This window comes from Drosophila montana, unplaced genomic scaffold, assembly GCF_035044405.1.
Source record: "Drosophila montana isolate Dmon_TW-CO22-7 unplaced genomic scaffold, ASM3504440v1 contig_3626_1, whole genome shotgun sequence".
In the NCBI taxonomy this organism is placed as follows: Eukaryota; Metazoa; Arthropoda; class Insecta; order Diptera; family Drosophilidae; genus Drosophila; species Drosophila montana.
In genome coordinates, this window is record NW_026998511.1 from 384110 (window position 1) to 401803 (window position 17694).

A 17694-nucleotide genomic window follows, 5' to 3' on the forward strand; every position below is an offset into this window, starting at 1 on the left:
AGAGTACAAAGAGAGCGAGTAAAAGAGAGTGGACAAAAAAAGAGAAGTGAGAGAGAGCGCGAAAAAATGTTGAGGGAATAATGTCGATCGAGTAAGAAATACTCAACCATAACTAACATATATTAATTCGTTCTTAAATGAAGTACTAATAGTTCAAAAATAACGACCGTCCTCCTCGGCGATTCTCAAAAATTCAAGTAGGGCCTGCCCATTTTCATGTAATTTCAGTGCTATTTTTTCATTTTCTGGTGAAGTGTTTAACAGTGGCTTACGGCTAAAAGTGTTATGTTAATTAACATTGTTGAAGTAACTATGTGAACTTAACAGCTGCCTTCCTCGTCGATTCTCAAAAAGTCAAGTAAGCGCTGCCCGTTTTCATGTAAAGTCAGTTTTTGGTGAGGTGTTTAACAGTGGCTTACGGCTTAAAGTTTGATGTAAATTAAAATTGTTGAAGTAACCATTTAACATTAAGCGCCGCCTTCCTCGGCGATTCTCAAAAGTTCAAGTAAGGCCTTCGCAAATTGAAGTAATTTCAGTAATATTTTTTTTTTGTGACCTGACCATATGGGCTTAACAACTAAAAGTGTGTCAGATGAAAAACTTTTCGGCCGCCCTCCTCCGTGATTCTCATAAATTCAGGTAGCCCTACCTATACTAATGTTATTTCCGTCGGGTATATAACATATAATCCTGACTTTTAGTCACTTCTATAGCGCAGACAGAAATACTGTCAGCCAGACGAACGAACGGAACGAACCGTGCACATAGCCCATATACTCTTCTTCGCTTTGCGAACAGAGCATACAAATTGGGGCCGTAAACTTTGCTCTAGTATTGAAATTTCTGTTGTTGCTGTTGTTATTATTGGCGCATAGTTCGACAGAACGTTGCGCCTTGATGCGAAATTGCCGGGCAAAACTTGAACCAACTAAAACCCGATCCGTCGGCTGCTGGACCCTCTCGGTGGCGTATACGCAATGTCATGTCGTCAGGGCGACCTTCAGAGCAACCGCAGCCGCAGCCACAGGCAGCCAGGCAGCCAGGCAAGCAGCGCTGTTTGTGCTTCAATTATGCCAAAAATGCGCACTGACACGTAAAAATAATGCATACTTCAAGGCGGTGGGCGGTGGGCGGTCGGAGGTGGGCGGTGGGAGGTGGGTCACAATGAGCAACAAAAAAAAAAAGAACGAAAAATAGCAGCAGCAGCCGCAGCCGCCGCCGCAGCAGAGCCAGAGTTGACAATGCCAGTGAAAGACGGAACGAAGCGGCAGCCATGGGGCAATGGGGCAATGCATATAACATTTTAATTTCCTGCTTATTAGGCAGCACACAACCCCCCCCCCCCCCCCCCCTTCCTGCTTCAGCAACGCACACGCCGACGCCCACTGCAAGCGACAATAGACGCACACACACACACATACAAAGCGATGCAGTGGCAATGATACGAGGCGTGTGTGAGTGTGAGTGTGAGTGTGTGTGCTAGTCATTTCGCCTTGGCGACTGGCAGCCAACCTCCAGTTGCCCCTCTCAACCTTATACCCTGTGCCCAACCCTGGCCATCTTCTAGCCATGCGCAGTTTTTCATTACACGCTGCTGTCCATTGCAGCGGAATTTTGGACGCGCCTGCTCCTGTGCCTTGGCCTGCGTCTGCTGCACATATAAATCACCAACACGCACAAACACACATGCACACTCACACACACGCACACACTCAGCGAAATAAAAAACCAAAATGTGCTCAAATCAAGCACAGATCAATGTGACCAGACCGAAATTCGTTTATTTTGCTTTGCTCTTGAACCGAACTGTGAACCGAACTGTGAACCGAACCAGTTGCTCCAATATCTATTCCTATTTCAAGTGCATAAAGCATTTTGTACCTTCTCCGTTACTTTCTAACTTTTAAGCAGTTAAACTTTGAAATCAAAGACGATTCGTAATTAATTAAGGAAAATTCAAGAACGAGCTGCGCTATAATATCATTTAGAAGAGAGTTTTTCTCTCAGTGCACACATGCACAGAGTAGTCCCCAGAGCCGTAGCAGCCCAACTGACCACAGCAGTTGGAAGCGAGCGCATTGGAAATTTTGATAATTGAATTTACACGTGAATGATCACATCTTTAAGCCTTTACTCTGGTTTATTGCAGTGGTAGCAGGCAGCAGGCAGCAGGCACCAAGCAGCAGCCACACGCTCCAATGTTTGCCTTTGTCCTGGTCCCTCGGATTGAAATTGTGCTATTCGTGAATTACGCCAAAGGCGGAAGGCCAAAACCAAAGCCACGTAATTATGATCACAAATTGATTACGGAGGACATTGGAAAGAAGCTGTTGCTGCTGCTGCTGCTGCTGGGGCTGCAATTGGGTCAAATAAAGGGGCTGGCAATAACTTATCCGTATATTTTTAAGGCACCGATACAAAGTGCAAGAAAATTAAGCGAAACTAAAGTCGAGTGTGCCCAATTTAAAGTAACCCTGCACCCAAATATCGGAATATCGATATCGATATTTATCGATAAGAAATGCAAGTTTCTAGTTTTCTAGTCGAAAATATATTTTTGATGGGCTCGGAGGTGAACTGCATTTGATCTAAGCAATTATTCCGCATTTAAGTAGCGTGGTATGAAAAGAGATGAGTTAATACATTTCGAGTGGCTAATAGAAAGAGACGCAAGACCCAATTTACGATCGCGTGCACGATACAGAATGAGATGCCAATAACACTTTCTCTGTCTAGCTTAAGGTAACTGCTCTGCAGCTATCATATTAATTTGCCTAAAATGTAGTACAAATATCAACGGCAACGGCAACAAAAACAAAGACAACCGCAACTTGTGATTGATGACACAATCAAAGAGGCAAGCAAAAGCCGACCCACCTGCAGGAAGCACCAACATTTGCTTGTAAGGTAGCATAAAATTGCAAGGGGTGTGGGAAGCGGGGGGCATGAATAAAACAGAGCGCACATGCGAGACATCTGGCAACCCAAATGCAGTCAGCGCCAATGGCGGCTGTGCGAAAGACAGAGATAGCCGAAGCCTTGCCAAATAGAAAATGGATTTCTCTATTAATTTCGCTGACAACGACGGCAAGGATGAGGACGAGGCCGAGCAAGAAGGGGTAAACGCGAACGTTGACAACATCAAAAGTAAGGAAATACTACTGACAGCAGCACGTTCCATTCGTGGTTGCAGTCTATGTACATATACATATATATACATTTCTATATGTCTTTTGTGTACGTATGTCTGCAATGCGCTGCAACGACAACGGCTCCAAACCATGTCAGCTCAGCGTTGCCGGCTTTCGCTTTTATGGCGGACACACCTATTTTTAAAAGAGATTTGCAGCATTTGCGGCTAAAGCAAAAAAAAAAATAAAATAAATCCAAAAAAAAAAGGGAAATAACTAACGCCAACTTGGTCTTTGTTAGGTTTTTTTTATTTTTATTTGTGTTCCGTATATACAAAATAAATGGAATACAGTGAAAGCTCTCTCGAACGAACACTTAAAGCGACCTTGTTCTGTCAAAGAAAAAAACAAAAATACAGAAAAACTTGCCATTATTTACAATTTTGCATTTCTTATAAAATAGCTTTTGTCTTTTGATTTAATTAAAAAAAAAAAAAAAAAAAATCGAATACAAGATTCCTTTCAGACATGTTATTTTCAAGCCCAATTTTGATACAAACTTTTTTCCGTCAAGAGAGTTTTTACTGTATCATTATTGTCTTTTTTTCTGGGCTATGCAAATGCCTGTTGGCAAAATATTTGCGCAAAGGAAGCACTTGCATAATTTAGATATATATATATGTACATGAGTATATATGTATATGCATACATAAGTATATACATATATTTAAAATGAACATTGAGTGCGAGGCGGAGCCGCTTAATGTTGAAATTGTCACAAATTGAATCAGGATCAGGCACGTCTGGCCAGTTTGCGTTCATGGTAACGAGCGAGGGCTGAATCAAATACTTCGCCTACGGTGCGTTTAAGCCAAATGTAACTTCGATCGACGGGCGTCCTGACAACCGGCAGCACATCCGACTCCTTAGCCAAATCGCTGTCGTCGTCGGCGCTCTGTTCTTTGGGCTTCTGCTTGGACTCTGACTCTGGATCAGGCTGCTTGTCCTTATGTTTGGCATCAGGTTGTGGCAGTGGCTTTTCCGCCGATGTGACACCATTTGCTGGCGGTTCTTTCTGCTCCTGCTGCTGCTGCTGCTCCTCGTCGTCGCTGGAGTCGTCAATGCTAAAGTCTGAATCGGCATCTATATTGTTGGCCAGATGCGCCTTTGTGCTGCAACTGCCAGCCTTGGTTTCATCTGTAGGTGAAGCCGCCGCCTCTGGCTTTTCTTCTTCTGCCGAGGAACGACGCTTTCTGTAGCTGCGCTGTTTACTGGAGCTGGGCGCATCGCGCTTGATTGGCTTATAAGCCACATCCGTTGTGCTGGGCGCTGTCTTAGGCTTAAGCACTGGCTGTTGGGTGCCCAATTTCTGTTCGTACAGATGCCTGTAGAAACCATCCAGATCATTTTGTTTCGTCACATCGCCAATGGCTTCTAGGTACTCATCACGCTTGTCCTGTTCTTGCAGTTGGCGTATGGATTCGAGCTTCTTGCGATACGCTGCTGTCACATATGTATCCTTGTCCTTATACATTTCGCCCTCTGCTTCGCGATCCTTTTGCACTTGACGCTCAACACGCAGCTCGTTCTCCAGTTTACGTCGCTCTGCATGCTCCATTAGGCGGCCTATATACTTGGCTTTGCGAGGCTCCAGCCTCTTGGTATCTTTGGCCTCCTCACGTTTCGTGTCCATATCGTCGTACAGCTCGTCATACTGAAAAATAGTTGGGTCCTCGGCCAAAGCCTTCTCTTGCATATTGCGCGCCACACGACGCTCCATCAGACTGGGTCCACTGACCACTCCCGCTTTGCCGCTGAGGCGCATTTTTGGCGCACCCGCGTCATGGTCGCTGACCGAGCTGTTGCTGCTCTCATCGAAAATGGATGGCTTTGTTTGTTCTAATGGTTTTACTGGTAGCTTCTTCTGCTGGCCAGGTATAATGAGACCAAATCTGTTAAGTGTTTATGAAATTAGCTTTAATATTTTCGTAAATTATTGTAAAAACTCACTGTTTTGACATTTTGTTTGTGCTGCAGTGTTGGCAAACGGAAAAAACACAATTAGTGTTGCTTAATGCCAACCAGCCAAAGCAACTCTGCGTTGTTAGCAACCCTGCGTGTGCGCTCACCACTGACAGCTGCAGCTGTCAAATGCGGCAAGATGGACTTCCTCTTTTCCGATACGTTCGCGGTCGTGTAAATTTGTGTTGAAAAACCACAAAATTAAATCTTAGGTAATCTACGTTAAATTTTACCTGATTTATTGTTAGAAACACGGCAAATATTACAATACTATCGCTTGCTTAATATGCGCTATGGATTTTGTGCGTGCGCCTTGAAAATGTTGTGCTAAAAACATCGACATATATATTTTTTTTATTGTGTATGAAATGAAGTTAAATTGTTTTGACGGCATCGCCGCAACTGAGATGAGCTGCCCAGTGCGCAACTTGAAAACAATTTCAGTGTATGCACGCATATGAAAACAATGCAAATCAAACGTTAATCCAACCATTTTTTTTAATATATTTTTTTCTGTTTCTGTGAGGCAATGTACGAAAGACCGCCGTTGCCGTCATGTTTGGCAGCATTAACTGAGTTATTGTTGTTGTTACTGTGACTTACTGGGATGTGGTAGTGCAAATGGTTAATGCAAAAAAGTAGGTTGTAAAACAAAAATGACAAATGATGTCGGGAGCACGAATATTGGGCTTCTGAATTGACAAAACGGACGTTGTTGTTGTTTACATAGCCGGGCACACAGTTCTCAGTGCAACTCTGTGAACCCTGCTCCACTGTTGTCGTTGTGTGAGGGGGGGGTAAGAGAGTTGGCAGTAGCATATTTTCAAGGCGCCGCATTTGCACGTGTTTTTTTTTTTTCAACAATTTTTTTTGTTTGCTTGTGGAAAAGAAACTAATTTGTTTTTAATTGCAGCCATGGTGCGTATGAACGTATTGGCCGATGCCCTGAAGTGCATTAACAACGCAGAAAAGCGCGGCAAGCGTCAGGTGCTGTTGCGCCCCTGCTCCAAAGTCATCATCAAGTTCCTCACTGTGATGATGAAGCACGGCTATATCGGCGAATTCGAGATTGTTGATGATCATCGCTCTGGCAAGATCGTTGTCAACCTTACCGGACGTCTGAACAAATGCGGCGTCATCTCGCCACGCTTCGATGTGCCCATCAACGACATTGAGAAGTGGACCAACAATCTGCTGCCCTCTCGCCAGTTCGGCTATGTCGTGTTGACCACATCCGGCGGCATTATGGATCACGAGGAGGCCAGAAGAAAACATCTGGGAGGCAAAATCCTCGGTTTCTTCTTCTAAATGGTCGCTACTGGAGCAGTAGGACAAGCCAACAACATCTAAAGCTATTTTGTGTGTGTGGGGAGTTGAAATATGTAAAAGTTGTTTTATTTCCCCGTCGCGATATCAAAAAAAAAAAAAAACAGTTCATGTGAACAATAAATAACTTCAAACATCGTTCATTCAAGACAACCTGAATGATCCAACAAGAAAACGCGAAATAAAATGATGAATACATAATTTTTAATAACAATCGCTTTTTTCATACAAATGTAAGCTTGAAGTGACGAAACTGCAGTAAATGTTGTATCTATAAACAATCCTGTGTCATATATATTTGGAGTCGCCTCTAACCCAACTTGTTAAGGGGCTCTGCGCACTCGTCTGTAACCAAATCATGAAAACGGGTCTCAGTTAAGAGAGTTCCTGTGCAATTTGGAAAGTGGAGCTTCCAAGGCCCAGCCAGAAAAAAGAAATGCGCGTGCCGGATCTAATATTTTAACCAGATCCTGCCTACTCAGGAACATATTTATTCGATCCCAGTCATATCGGATAATGCTCCTGCGGGTCTGGACTGAATAAATTCAAATTCCAAAATTTTGTTGGAATAACTTCAAATAATTAACAATAATCAGGAACTTCAGATCTTTATTTGTAAATGTATGGAAAAAGCGTTGCCACCTGTGCCAAAAAAAAAGGCTTCCTACAATTTCGGTTATTTCTGGGATATATTTTTGTCCCGTTTCACTCGCAACATTGATTGCATCACGAAACCCAACCAGACCGACTTTTAAATAGTTCCGCGCCCGTCTCCACCTCGATTAGGATATTAAAATAATTGGGAACATGAACCGAAACGCTGCCGATGGCGACCGGCCAAGGTTACGCTGAAAATAAGGTACGTTTGAAATAAACATTAAGTAGGTAATTTCATACAAGTATAGATAAGCGTGAATTTAATTTTTAAACAGCACCAAATGTGTTTTATAATTTACAAGTGTTTTTAAGCCAAGTTGGCAGCTTGCTAATTAATTGGCCATATTATTTATAAAAAAAAAGTGTTGCACACTTTCAGGCTTATCATTTATCGATAATCAACTAATCGAACTCACCTTTGATTAAAAGTGGTTACTTTTTGAATTAGAGAATATGCCAATTAGCTGACGCACGCAAATTAAGGACCTGAATGAATTGTCCGTTTTTTTTGTGTTATTAAAAATCAATCAAGTGCAAATTGAATAGACATACAAAAACAACTATGCAGCAGCAACATTGCGTGTCGCTCAGAAATAATTGGCTCAATTGATGTACATATGTACATATATCAATTAGCAGGGCTGGGGGCAAATGTCCCCTTTTTATCAATAATATCGAACAGACACAGCAACGCCCATCTGCCTATCAGGGCTTAACATCTTGTCAGAGTGTGAGCATACCTGAGTACACGTGTGTACGTGTACAACTGTTCATATTTAATCAAAATCGTTTGCCAGATTAGGTCCTCAAAATGGCAGAATCAAAATATGCACATACATATGTAAATATGTATGTGTGTATGTATGTATATATGTATGGCGTACTTCTGTACGCTTTTCCACACGGCATTCTAATGGCGTCTATAGCGACACCGACAATTTTTGCCCTTATCAGTTCCTGACTATATATGTATGTATGTATATGTATGTATTTGTATCAAAGCAAGACATAAAACTTTGCGCCAACAAAACTAATAATAATTTATATTGCCCGACAAACCAGACAGCTCTATGCGAATGGTACGTACATATGTATGTGTGCACATACATACATATGTATTTGGGTGTGCTTTATATGTATTCGTTTTGATTTGCCATTGGAATGTCATTTCCTGAAATGCATTTGCACTAACTGTTAATTTGATTTGTTTTCCTTTTCTTACAATCAACAACTGTCAAAGATGCAGCCTATACTTTGCAGAGGCCCTCAATTCGCCGCTTCGGCGAAATTTGTCTTAGACAGCGATAATGTTAATTGTGATGACGATAATTATGTTCTTATTCTTTATGTTGTGCACGTCCTCAGCATTACTGTTGTCGCTTTACGTTTTACAGCGCTTTTCGCAACTCTTGAAAAGATAGTTAAAATTGTTGCAGACAAGAACTGGAAATACAATCGCTATGATTCAGCAAGCAGTGCCGCAGTCATTAAGATAATTGTTTTAACAAATAGTCTGGTTATCATTAGGGAGCAGTCTCGGATAAATTAGCAACAAGTTTATGATTTGCGACTTTGAGCTTATGCACCCACACGCATGTGCTTAAAACTGTACATGTGTATGTGTATGTGTGCATGTATTTGTAATTTAAAAGCTGCAAGCTAGGATTTCGCCTTAGAACTGAATACAGGTGTACACGTATCTATATGCGTATGTGTGTGTGTGTGCGCATATGTTAAAATGTATTTTAAACACATGAACACACACACACACAGGTAAGTAATTTAGCAACTTTTTTCAGCAGCTGTCGCGTTGTTGCCGCACAAGCTCACCTAAAATATGTACATAAATATATGCACACACACAGACGTATGTATAAATGTACATATGTACATTAAACAAAAGCAACACAGCCGGCGAGCATTGGAAAGGGTCTCGGTTTCTGGTAGGTTCGACCGAGATAGCAGCTGGCTCAAAGCTTTGCGAGTAAGTGCGCCTGTCTCTGTGCATGTGTGTGTGTGTATGTGTGTATGTCTATGTCTGTGTTTGTGTTTGTGCAAAACGAGTTTGGCCAAAGAGACGGGGACGTAGACCTTGTCTTAAATGGCACAACGCGTGATGCGCTAGAATCACAACAACAACAACAACAAATACAACAACGAAGTCAAGCTGAGAAGTCTGCTGACGCATGCATAGATGCTGGAGCCGAAGCGAAAGCTGACACCAAACGACAGTGTTGCCAATTTGTGTGCAGAAAAATAGGGCTAGATTAATTTAAAAAAAAAGTAGCTAAAAAAATGCTAACTATTCTAAAACCAATTCGAAACAAAAAAAAACGCCAGCTTGATATTAAACAAATTATGTGCTATATTGATATATTATAAATTAAATACTATATGCTTCGGTTATCTTTGCTATAGGCAATTGATGAACATATATGTACATATATTACGTATTTGGCGACAAACTTTCATTCAAGTGAAATACCACTTGGGTAGGGCAAGCTCATTGGGTAAATAACTGTTGATAGTTAGAGCTTTAAGTTCTGCCTTGAAATTTTTGGGGAATTCTAAGCCTAAAAAGCTAAAATTCTCGCTGTACGCTGTTTTGCTGCTTGTGATCGTTTTACTAAAATAGCCAAATCTAGCAGAAAACAAAACAGACTTCCCAACACTGGTGATCAAATATATTTGTAAGCTTAGATATGGCCAGCTCATTGGATAGATGAGTTTTAATATTGGCACAGCTTAGGGAAAGCGGAAAGTCCTGCACATGAAGAACACAAGGAAACTAATTTCCGCTCCCCTGGAATCTATCTAGAGTTGGCGGGAAACAGGCGGAGTTGGCAACACTGCGCAGCGGTCACGTGGCCTGCAGCAGCAGCAGCAGCAGCAGCAATGAAGCGCAATGAAAAGGAAACCGAAAACGGGAGCTGCAATCGACAGTGGGCCAACAGGTTGACGCCTCCTCCACCAGGCACGTGCAACACGTGGAGCGTTACGTGAGGCAGCTACATACATAGATTGGAAAAATCGTTATCATAACCAGACGGCGCAGCCGTCGCAATTCATGCGTTGGCGGCACACAACGTGCAGAGTCGAAAGATAAGCCAAAGTCTGGCTGCTTAGCTGGACGGCAACAGCAGAGATAAATACATACATACATATGTATATGTATAAATAAATGTTATGCGGCGAATGAAGTCCACGTGTTTAATTACTACTCAATGCGGCTTTATTGTTGCAAGTAAACAGAGCTTGTTGAAACTTTCTGCTTAAATTACATGTGTTCGTTTGTGTTGGGGGGTGCTAAAGGGGGGGGTTAGGGGGTTACTTGGTACATTCATGTCGTAGGGCGACTTAGCGCTATGTTTATAATATACGTAATATGTATTGTATGTATGTATTATAATAATATTATATAGGTGTGTGTTTGTGAGCAGCCTCTGTTTGGATGCATGTGCGACGCAATTTGATTTTCTCCTTTCCTTTCCTTTCCTCTCCTCTCCTCTCCCTCTTCCTTCACAAGCCCAGCCTGCGTTGGGGCGACGCACTGCACCAAAATTGGGGCAGATAATTTTTTGTAGCCTGCCGTTGAGCTTAGGATGTGGTGGCAAAGTACTCCTTGGACTTGGTGGGATCGGCCACCATGGTCTTCTGGCCGGGCTTCCAGTTGGCTGGGCACACCTCGCCAAACTTGTCGGTATACTGGAATGCCTGAACCAGACGCAGTGTCTCCTCAACGCTGCGGCCGACTGGCAAATCGTTGATGGTTATCTGACGCAAATTCTGCTTGTCATCAATGATGAAGAGGCCGCGGAATGGAATGCCAGTTTCCTCGTCCAATACGCCGTAATCGCGTGCCACCTTCATCGACTTGTCGGCCAACAGTGGAATGTCCATGTTGCCCAGACCGCCCTGTTTGCGTGCGGTATTGATCCAGGCCAAATGGGTGAACTGGCTGTCGGTGGAGCAGCCAATCAATTCGCAATTAATCTTACGGAACTCGGCCGCATGATCCGAGAACGCAATTATCTCGGTCGGGCAGACAAAGGTGAAGTCCAACGGATAGAAGAACAGCACCAAGTATTTGCCCTTGTAGTCGCTCAGCTTGATGTCCTTGAATTGTCCACCCACCACGGCGGTGCCGGAGAAATCAGGTGCGGCCTTCTGGATTTGGGGCATCTAGCAAAGGTAGCAAAAAAAAATAAGGCATTATTTTCATACGAACGGCAGCGAGATGTCGAATTCTGCCAAACTTGTTGCTTTATTGATTGGCAATTATTTTTTTTTTTACATATAGGTACATTTTTTCTTTTCTTCTGTCGACTTTTTCGTATTCTTTGTTATCCTTGAGAAAGTAATATTGTTCTTATTAAAGCCTTGAGAACTGAAAGAGTTAAACGTGCTTTGAAAATTGTGCTTTTTAACTTTTTTCTTCTTTTTTTTGCCAATTGGCAATCGTGATTAGACGAATTTTGAAAAGGGCAAAACCTGAACAAAATGGCGGCCGAAAATTTCCAATTAGAGAAGATGGGTGCAAAAAGCAGGATGCAAGAACTCAATGACTTGCAGACTCTCTCTCTCTCTTTCGGCATTTTTTCTGTGTGATTTGTGGCAAATGGCACGAAATTGTAACAAATATTAAACGTTTGCAATTACAAGTATGTGCCTAATGTGAAATTACTTTCAAATCAATGAAAATATACAAGAATGCCGGACGATTCAATAGCTGTTGCCGCCATGACGTTTTTGTTGCCGGCTAAAATTGCAAAAAAAAAAAACCAACGGAAACGTCTGTGTCTGGCTGCATGTATGTGTGTGCGTTTGTACGTGCCAATAAAGCGATGTACATACATATGTGTGCGCATGTATTATACATAGAAATTGTGCGCAAAACTTGTGAAATAATCTTCTTCACAACAAGAACAAGAACAACAAACACGGCAATTATCATATACATAAGGCTTACGCTCAGCTGTAATTTCACTTTGATTTTGTCAATTATCTGCGAAATGTACATAATTTGCAAATCTGTTCCTGCCTCTTGTTGCTAACCTTCGGGTCACAAACTTACTTTAATTTTTTTTAATACGTTTAGGTATTTGCTGCTAGTTTAGTTAATTAAGCGCGTCGACGCAAACCTTTTTTGTTTATTGCGCAAAAAAAACCGGGACGTCTACTCGGCTCGACAATTTTATGTGTATTGTTAGTTTATTTGAAAAAGCACGCGATAACAGACCGTCAGCACCGCTTGTTCAATCTCAATTGACTGGGAGCGAAGAGAGCGCAAAATATCTATGAGCTTGCCGGACTGAAAAATGGCGAGAATAGGGAGAGCCTAGAATACGTCAGTAACTCATAACGACCTTCAACAGCAAAATCAGCAACAGGCGAGATGAGAACCATTTAAATGGAATTGTCGATTAATCGAAATTAGTTGTTCAATAATAATTTTGGGATTTTTTTTTTTAAGTTTATTATCTATATGCCTTATGAAATGTGCATAAATAAATCCATTTGCTGAAACACTAAATCTGCTATTGTTGACGATATGGCAACACCGCGTATTTTTGGCGGCACAGCTTGTAAATATAATTTGATAAATAATTAAAATTTTGTGTGCTAACGAACAGTATTGATATCTTGTAGTAAATAGATAGGAAATACCGATTCCAGCTAAATTATATGTCTGGCCAAGGAAGCTGTCCGTTAGTGTTAGCTTTCACTGTATGTATATGCAACAGTTTGGGCTTCTGCCGCAATACACGGACATTGAACTTTTAGATAAATTAACATTAACATAGCCTAAAATAACAGCTCACAGCTCCATAGAAGGAATTGTGAAATTCACTTGAAGAAACGTAAATAGTGCGAAAAGTGATGCAATTTCTGTAGTTATATGTATGAATAGATGCTAAAATCATGATGTCCACCCAGCATACAAAGAATAACTACTCGGTTGTAATTTAGTTATTGATTTTATAATACAAACAAAAAAATACGAAATTTTGTACCACAATACAACTCTCACATTATCATCGCCCGACCAACATTGAACGTTAACTTAGATAACATTTGAAAATTATAAAATATATATACTACTTAATCTGGCGGTATCGGCGGGAGTTGTGGGATTGGTTATTGGGGGGTGGGGTGGGGGAGATGTTAGGTTGTTGTGTCATCAGAATGTAATCGCTGGCGCCGGGATACCCAAAAGGAACTGAAACTGGAAATCTCTGGAGCCGAATTAATTTTACACGCGTATTGGGTTAATTCCATCTGTTCAAATACGTTTGACAATTATATGATCGAAATTTTGTCACATCGCTTGAAATGTTGGTGGTCGTGGTGGTAGGTGAAGGGGGTGGAACTTTAGTGCTAGAGTTGCATTGTGTGTGCATGGGTGTGTGTGTGTGCATGGGTGTGTGTGTGTGTGTGCGTGGTGTCTTGCAACTAATTTAATAGACCTAATCACAGGAACCATCTAGCCAGCCGTCACGCCACCTCTCATTTACTTTGCTGCAATCAAACAGCGGTTTGCCAAGCTTGTCATTCACTCGATTATGAAACTTGCACAGCCACAGCGCCAAATCCTTTTGTGAATTGACATTAATAGGATTTACTTCGATGCTGCATGGTATAGAGAGGTGAAAAGGTGGTGTGAATGCATTGACAATAATTTAATAATGCGGTCACACTTACTCTGTGCGAAAGTCCTTGGCACAATACTCGCATGGATACAAACGTGAGAGCACCTCGAAAAATGTACGCATATCACGCTTCTCCGTATCTGTGGGATTGTCGGAATAGAAGGCTGCCATGGTATGCAGCAGGCCCCAGGTAGATATGCCCAGGCGCACCTTGTCCAATGGGCAATCTTCTCGGGGCGCTGCAATACCTGCTGCGTTTACAGTTAGCTTCTCGCTAGCCATATGCTTTTCCTGACATCAAATGCAAATAAAAAAGATAGAAAATATAAAAAAATACGTAAACAAAGTGCCAGGCGCTTTTCAAATGCACATGATTGCGATTTACCTTAGCAGCTTGCGTATTTGAAATGAGACGCTGTTGTTTCGACCATGACTTGAAATCGTTGCAGGTGCGACAGTTGCTATCTTGCTTGCCGTTTCGATGCGCGCTGAATTGTGTACCATCAACCGGCGGTTCCGGTTCGGTTGGCTTTTGCTGAAATGACGATTTTGACATCCTAAAATCTGGATCTCGCAATATTCGCAGAACAGTTTTTTGTAGACGGCGTATAATCAATCGGGCGCCCTCTCGATTTGGAGCTACCTTACTTTGATAGCTGTGACGTCGTATAAATTCTTTCCACATGGGCAGTCAGCTGCTTTCCGTTAGCGCAAATTTGAGTAGTTTACTTAACAGCGCTGTTAACGCCAATTTGTGTCCTGTTAACGCAAATTTGAGGCGTTGTTAATGTACATCGCTGCAGGCCGCTGTTGTTTGCTGCCAACAGTCTGGCAACGCGCAATCTGCCACAAAAATTCCCTCGATTGGTGTACGTTAATTCAAAATGCACCAATTTCAAGTTGTTTCGTGTTTAACTAAGACGATTATTCGAAATTACACAATATAATTTTTTGATACTTTTTCCATTTCTCTATATGTCTCTGAGTGTGTAACAAACAACATAAAACGAAAAGCCATTATATATTAGTATAATGTATGTAGATTTACAGATAAACACAAACAACTTTGCGAATTGTCAAGGCACATTTATTAATACAATTATAAAATGTATATAAATTCATTTAGTAACAACTAAAGCATGTTACCCAATGGTAAACACAAGTTAACAATCGGTCGGGTTATAACGGGATTAGATTAGCACACACACACACACGCACACATATTCAATATATATATGTATAAATAGTTAGGACACTTGAATTCCAATTCCATTTCACGATTTACGATTCACGATTTACGATTTACGATTTAAACATGCATAAATTATTAATTTATAACAAAAAGAAAAAAAAAAGAGGATTAGATATAGAAAACTGACATTTAGCTCAGGCATATTCTCGGAACATGGTGAACAGGCTGTAGAGAACACGCAGCGTTGACTTCAGATCCATGTTGACGATATCTTCGGGGCGTGCCTTTGGCTTGGGCAGGCCGACATCCTGCATTAGATCGAAGGCAAATGCCACATTGTTGACCATCTGATCGACATCCTGCGGCGTCAAGTGGAACTCATGCAACGGCACAAAAAAGCCGCCCAGCAGGCCCATCAGCAGGCACAAGTAGACGCCATCCCGAAAATCGGTGTTCAGATCGTTAATCTCAAAGTTCAGCTTGGCCAGATGCTTGTTGACGAACGTGATCAGTGACTTCTTTACCACGGCCAGCTTGTCGGGCGCACAATCAATTAGCGTATCGAATGCGTCCTTCTCGCAACGCATGCCCAGATCATCGTACTCCGACGTGATTTGCTCCTGGAATTTCCTGCAAAATGAACACATTATAATACACCGATATATCGAAATGGGCGGGCTGTTGCCGCTTCAACTCACTGTGCATTCAGGACGCCCGCATTCTTCTCGGCAATCACCACCGTGACAAAGACATTCTCCGGCAGACGGACTGGCGCACGGAAATGACGCACCAGAGCGACCAATAAATGCAAAATGGCCACAATGTTCTTCGAGTGGACGCTGGCCACCGACCATTTGGGTATCTTCTGATGGAAGCCAAGTGTCTGTGGCATGAAGAACATAAAATAACATATATTAGTCAAGGTGGGAAGGATGGCAGGACGCCAGCTTAAGAGAATTCATAAGAGAAGTTATCACAAAATAGGGATAACTTAAATCGGAATATATAATTTCAACTAAAGGTCGCTAGCACCGAAGGACAATTACACCCTTTATGTGACAATTTGTACAGGGTATCAATATGCAAGCAAGACTCAATTGAAAAGGGAGAACCGAACCAAGGTCGAGCCACAAGTTGAGTTAATGGAGCTGGATAACCAGGTTCACTTCAGCCACGTTAATTAGAGTTAAGGCATCTATTGATGTGGGGAAGCGGGGGGTCCAACTGCCAACTCACATGGTTGACCGCCTTCAGCACAATGCTGAGTTTCTCGTGCTGACCCTGCTCCGACTGTGTCACCTCGGGCACGTCCAGCTTTTTGCCCGTCAGCTTCTCCCAGAGCTTGTGCAGCACCTGGCCATCGTACATGTCCTCCTCCAGCTGCTGGACAATGATCCGCTGCTCGGCGAGCTCATCGTTGATCCAATCGATTAGTATCTTTTGCAGCTTTAACATCTCCGGATCGTTGTTCGATTGCGGATCAATAACGGCGCGTTGTTCATGCTCACCTAACGGTATATACAAAGCAAATTAATGTCCGTTCATAAATTACACCAATTGTATACTCACGCAGCGCATAATCCTCGGGCGGTATATCAAACTGATTGGGCGAGCCGGGCGAGTCGATTGCATATTTGCCTTCTTCTTGGATTTTCTTAACTGCAACGGCACAGATAAAGAGTGAGTGAGTGTGTGAGTGAGCAAGCAATAGCGCAATGTAAACAATATAGATGGTAACGTCACAAATGCGACACGCAACGGACACCCAAAAATAGGGATGAGCCCGTGTGGACACGGCACGGACGTCAATACGAAAACACGTAAGCTTAAAAACAATGCCAACGCGAAAATGTTAAAAATTCTAATTATTTTCATTTAATAATTGCTACATTAAATTATTATTGATTATTATCAGTTTTATGCTATTGAATTGTTATAACTTGCACATTGCGTGTCACGCGTGCGTGTTTGTGTGACGAGAAAACACGAAACGCTCACCGTGGGCACTCGAATGAACACACACACGCGCGCGCTCACGCACACATACATACACCTACATAGAGCCCAAACCGACCAGTTTGTTTGTTTGTATGCGTCACAAATGTAAATGACGCAATGTTTTTTTTTAATAACACGGGCAGACAATGCACATCTGTTGGCAGAAACGTTGGCCAAACGCTGGAGGAGTGGCTGCTCCTGCGATATTTCACTGCACGATTGAATGGAAAGATGTAATCACGTATTTGACACAACGCTTCAATTGATGCTGCGACCATATTTGGCCATATTGAGCAGATTTCACTGAGCTAGCCCAATTTGGGATGGTGGAAGGGGGGGGGGGGGCGTAGGATCTATTTTACCTTCTCGAGTGCCGCGTTTACGGCCAAGTGTACTGAATTTGTCCCAGAAGCTATCTTCCTTTTCGCCCTTCTTAATGGCTGTGGGCGTGTGCGGGGACTTGGGGCGATTTAATGTCGACATAACTGTGCACTGGCAAACAAAATAAAACGAATAAAACAAAACGAACGCAGTGTTGGAGCTGCAAGACACTCGATTGTATTATCGATAGGCATTTTCGCTGTTACACAAAATTATCGGATTCTTACATTAATCTGTTAACATATTGAGGGTCTTCCCGCGGCATTTAAATACATAAACAAGATTTGGATCAGCTAATAAATTGGAATTAATAAAGAAAAATATATTTTGGGGGTGC

General features: G+C 42.2%; 5 protein-coding genes across 5 annotated transcripts; 1 reads left to right on the forward strand and 4 right to left on the reverse strand.

Moving 5' to 3' along the window:
* Positions 1 to 3422: 3422 nt before the first annotated feature.
* On the reverse strand, positions 3423 to 5297 carry LOC135435507 (nuclear speckle splicing regulatory protein 1). The gene is made up of 2 exons (XM_064692597.1): positions 5142 to 5297; positions 3423 to 5083 (listed from the first exon to the last, which is right to left on the reverse strand). The coding sequence occupies exons 1-2, from the start codon at positions 5150 to 5152 to the stop codon at positions 3925 to 3927; spliced, it is 1170 nt and encodes a 389-aa protein (XP_064548667.1). The 5' UTR covers positions 5153 to 5297; the 3' UTR covers positions 3423 to 3924.
* RpS15Aa (Ribosomal protein S15Aa) lies at positions 5257 to 6693 on the forward strand. Its single transcript, XM_064692598.1, has 2 exons — positions 5257 to 5365; positions 6067 to 6693. The coding sequence occupies exon 2, from the start codon at positions 6069 to 6071 to the stop codon at positions 6459 to 6461; it is 393 nt and encodes a 130-aa protein (XP_064548668.1). The 5' UTR covers positions 5257 to 5365; positions 6067 to 6068; the 3' UTR covers positions 6462 to 6693.
* A 3652-nt stretch (positions 6694 to 10345) lies between these two features.
* Positions 10346 to 11318, reverse strand: Prx2 (Peroxiredoxin 2). Its single transcript, XM_064692629.1, has one exon. The coding sequence runs from the start codon at positions 11316 to 11318 to the stop codon at positions 10734 to 10736; it is 585 nt and encodes a 194-aa protein (XP_064548699.1). The 3' UTR covers positions 10346 to 10733.
* Positions 11319 to 13095: 1777 nt separating this feature from the next.
* Positions 13096 to 14766, reverse strand: Alr (Evr1_Alr domain-containing protein Alr). Its single transcript, XM_064692623.1, has 3 exons — positions 14172 to 14766; positions 13839 to 14077; positions 13096 to 13766 (listed from the first exon to the last, which is right to left on the reverse strand). The coding sequence occupies exons 1-3, from the start codon at positions 14469 to 14471 to the stop codon at positions 13604 to 13606; spliced, it is 702 nt and encodes a 233-aa protein (XP_064548693.1). The 5' UTR covers positions 14472 to 14766; the 3' UTR covers positions 13096 to 13603.
* An 85-nt stretch (positions 14767 to 14851) lies between these two features.
* On the reverse strand, positions 14852 to 17533 carry parvin (beta-parvin). Its single transcript, XM_064692621.1, has 5 exons — positions 17339 to 17533; positions 16548 to 16637; positions 16215 to 16486; positions 15677 to 15861; positions 14852 to 15608 (listed from the first exon to the last, which is right to left on the reverse strand). Exons 1-5 carry the CDS (start codon positions 17457 to 17459, stop codon positions 15173 to 15175), a joined length of 1104 nt encoding a protein of 367 aa, XP_064548691.1. The 5' UTR covers positions 17460 to 17533; the 3' UTR covers positions 14852 to 15172.
* Between the last annotated feature and the right edge of the window lie 161 nt (positions 17534 to 17694).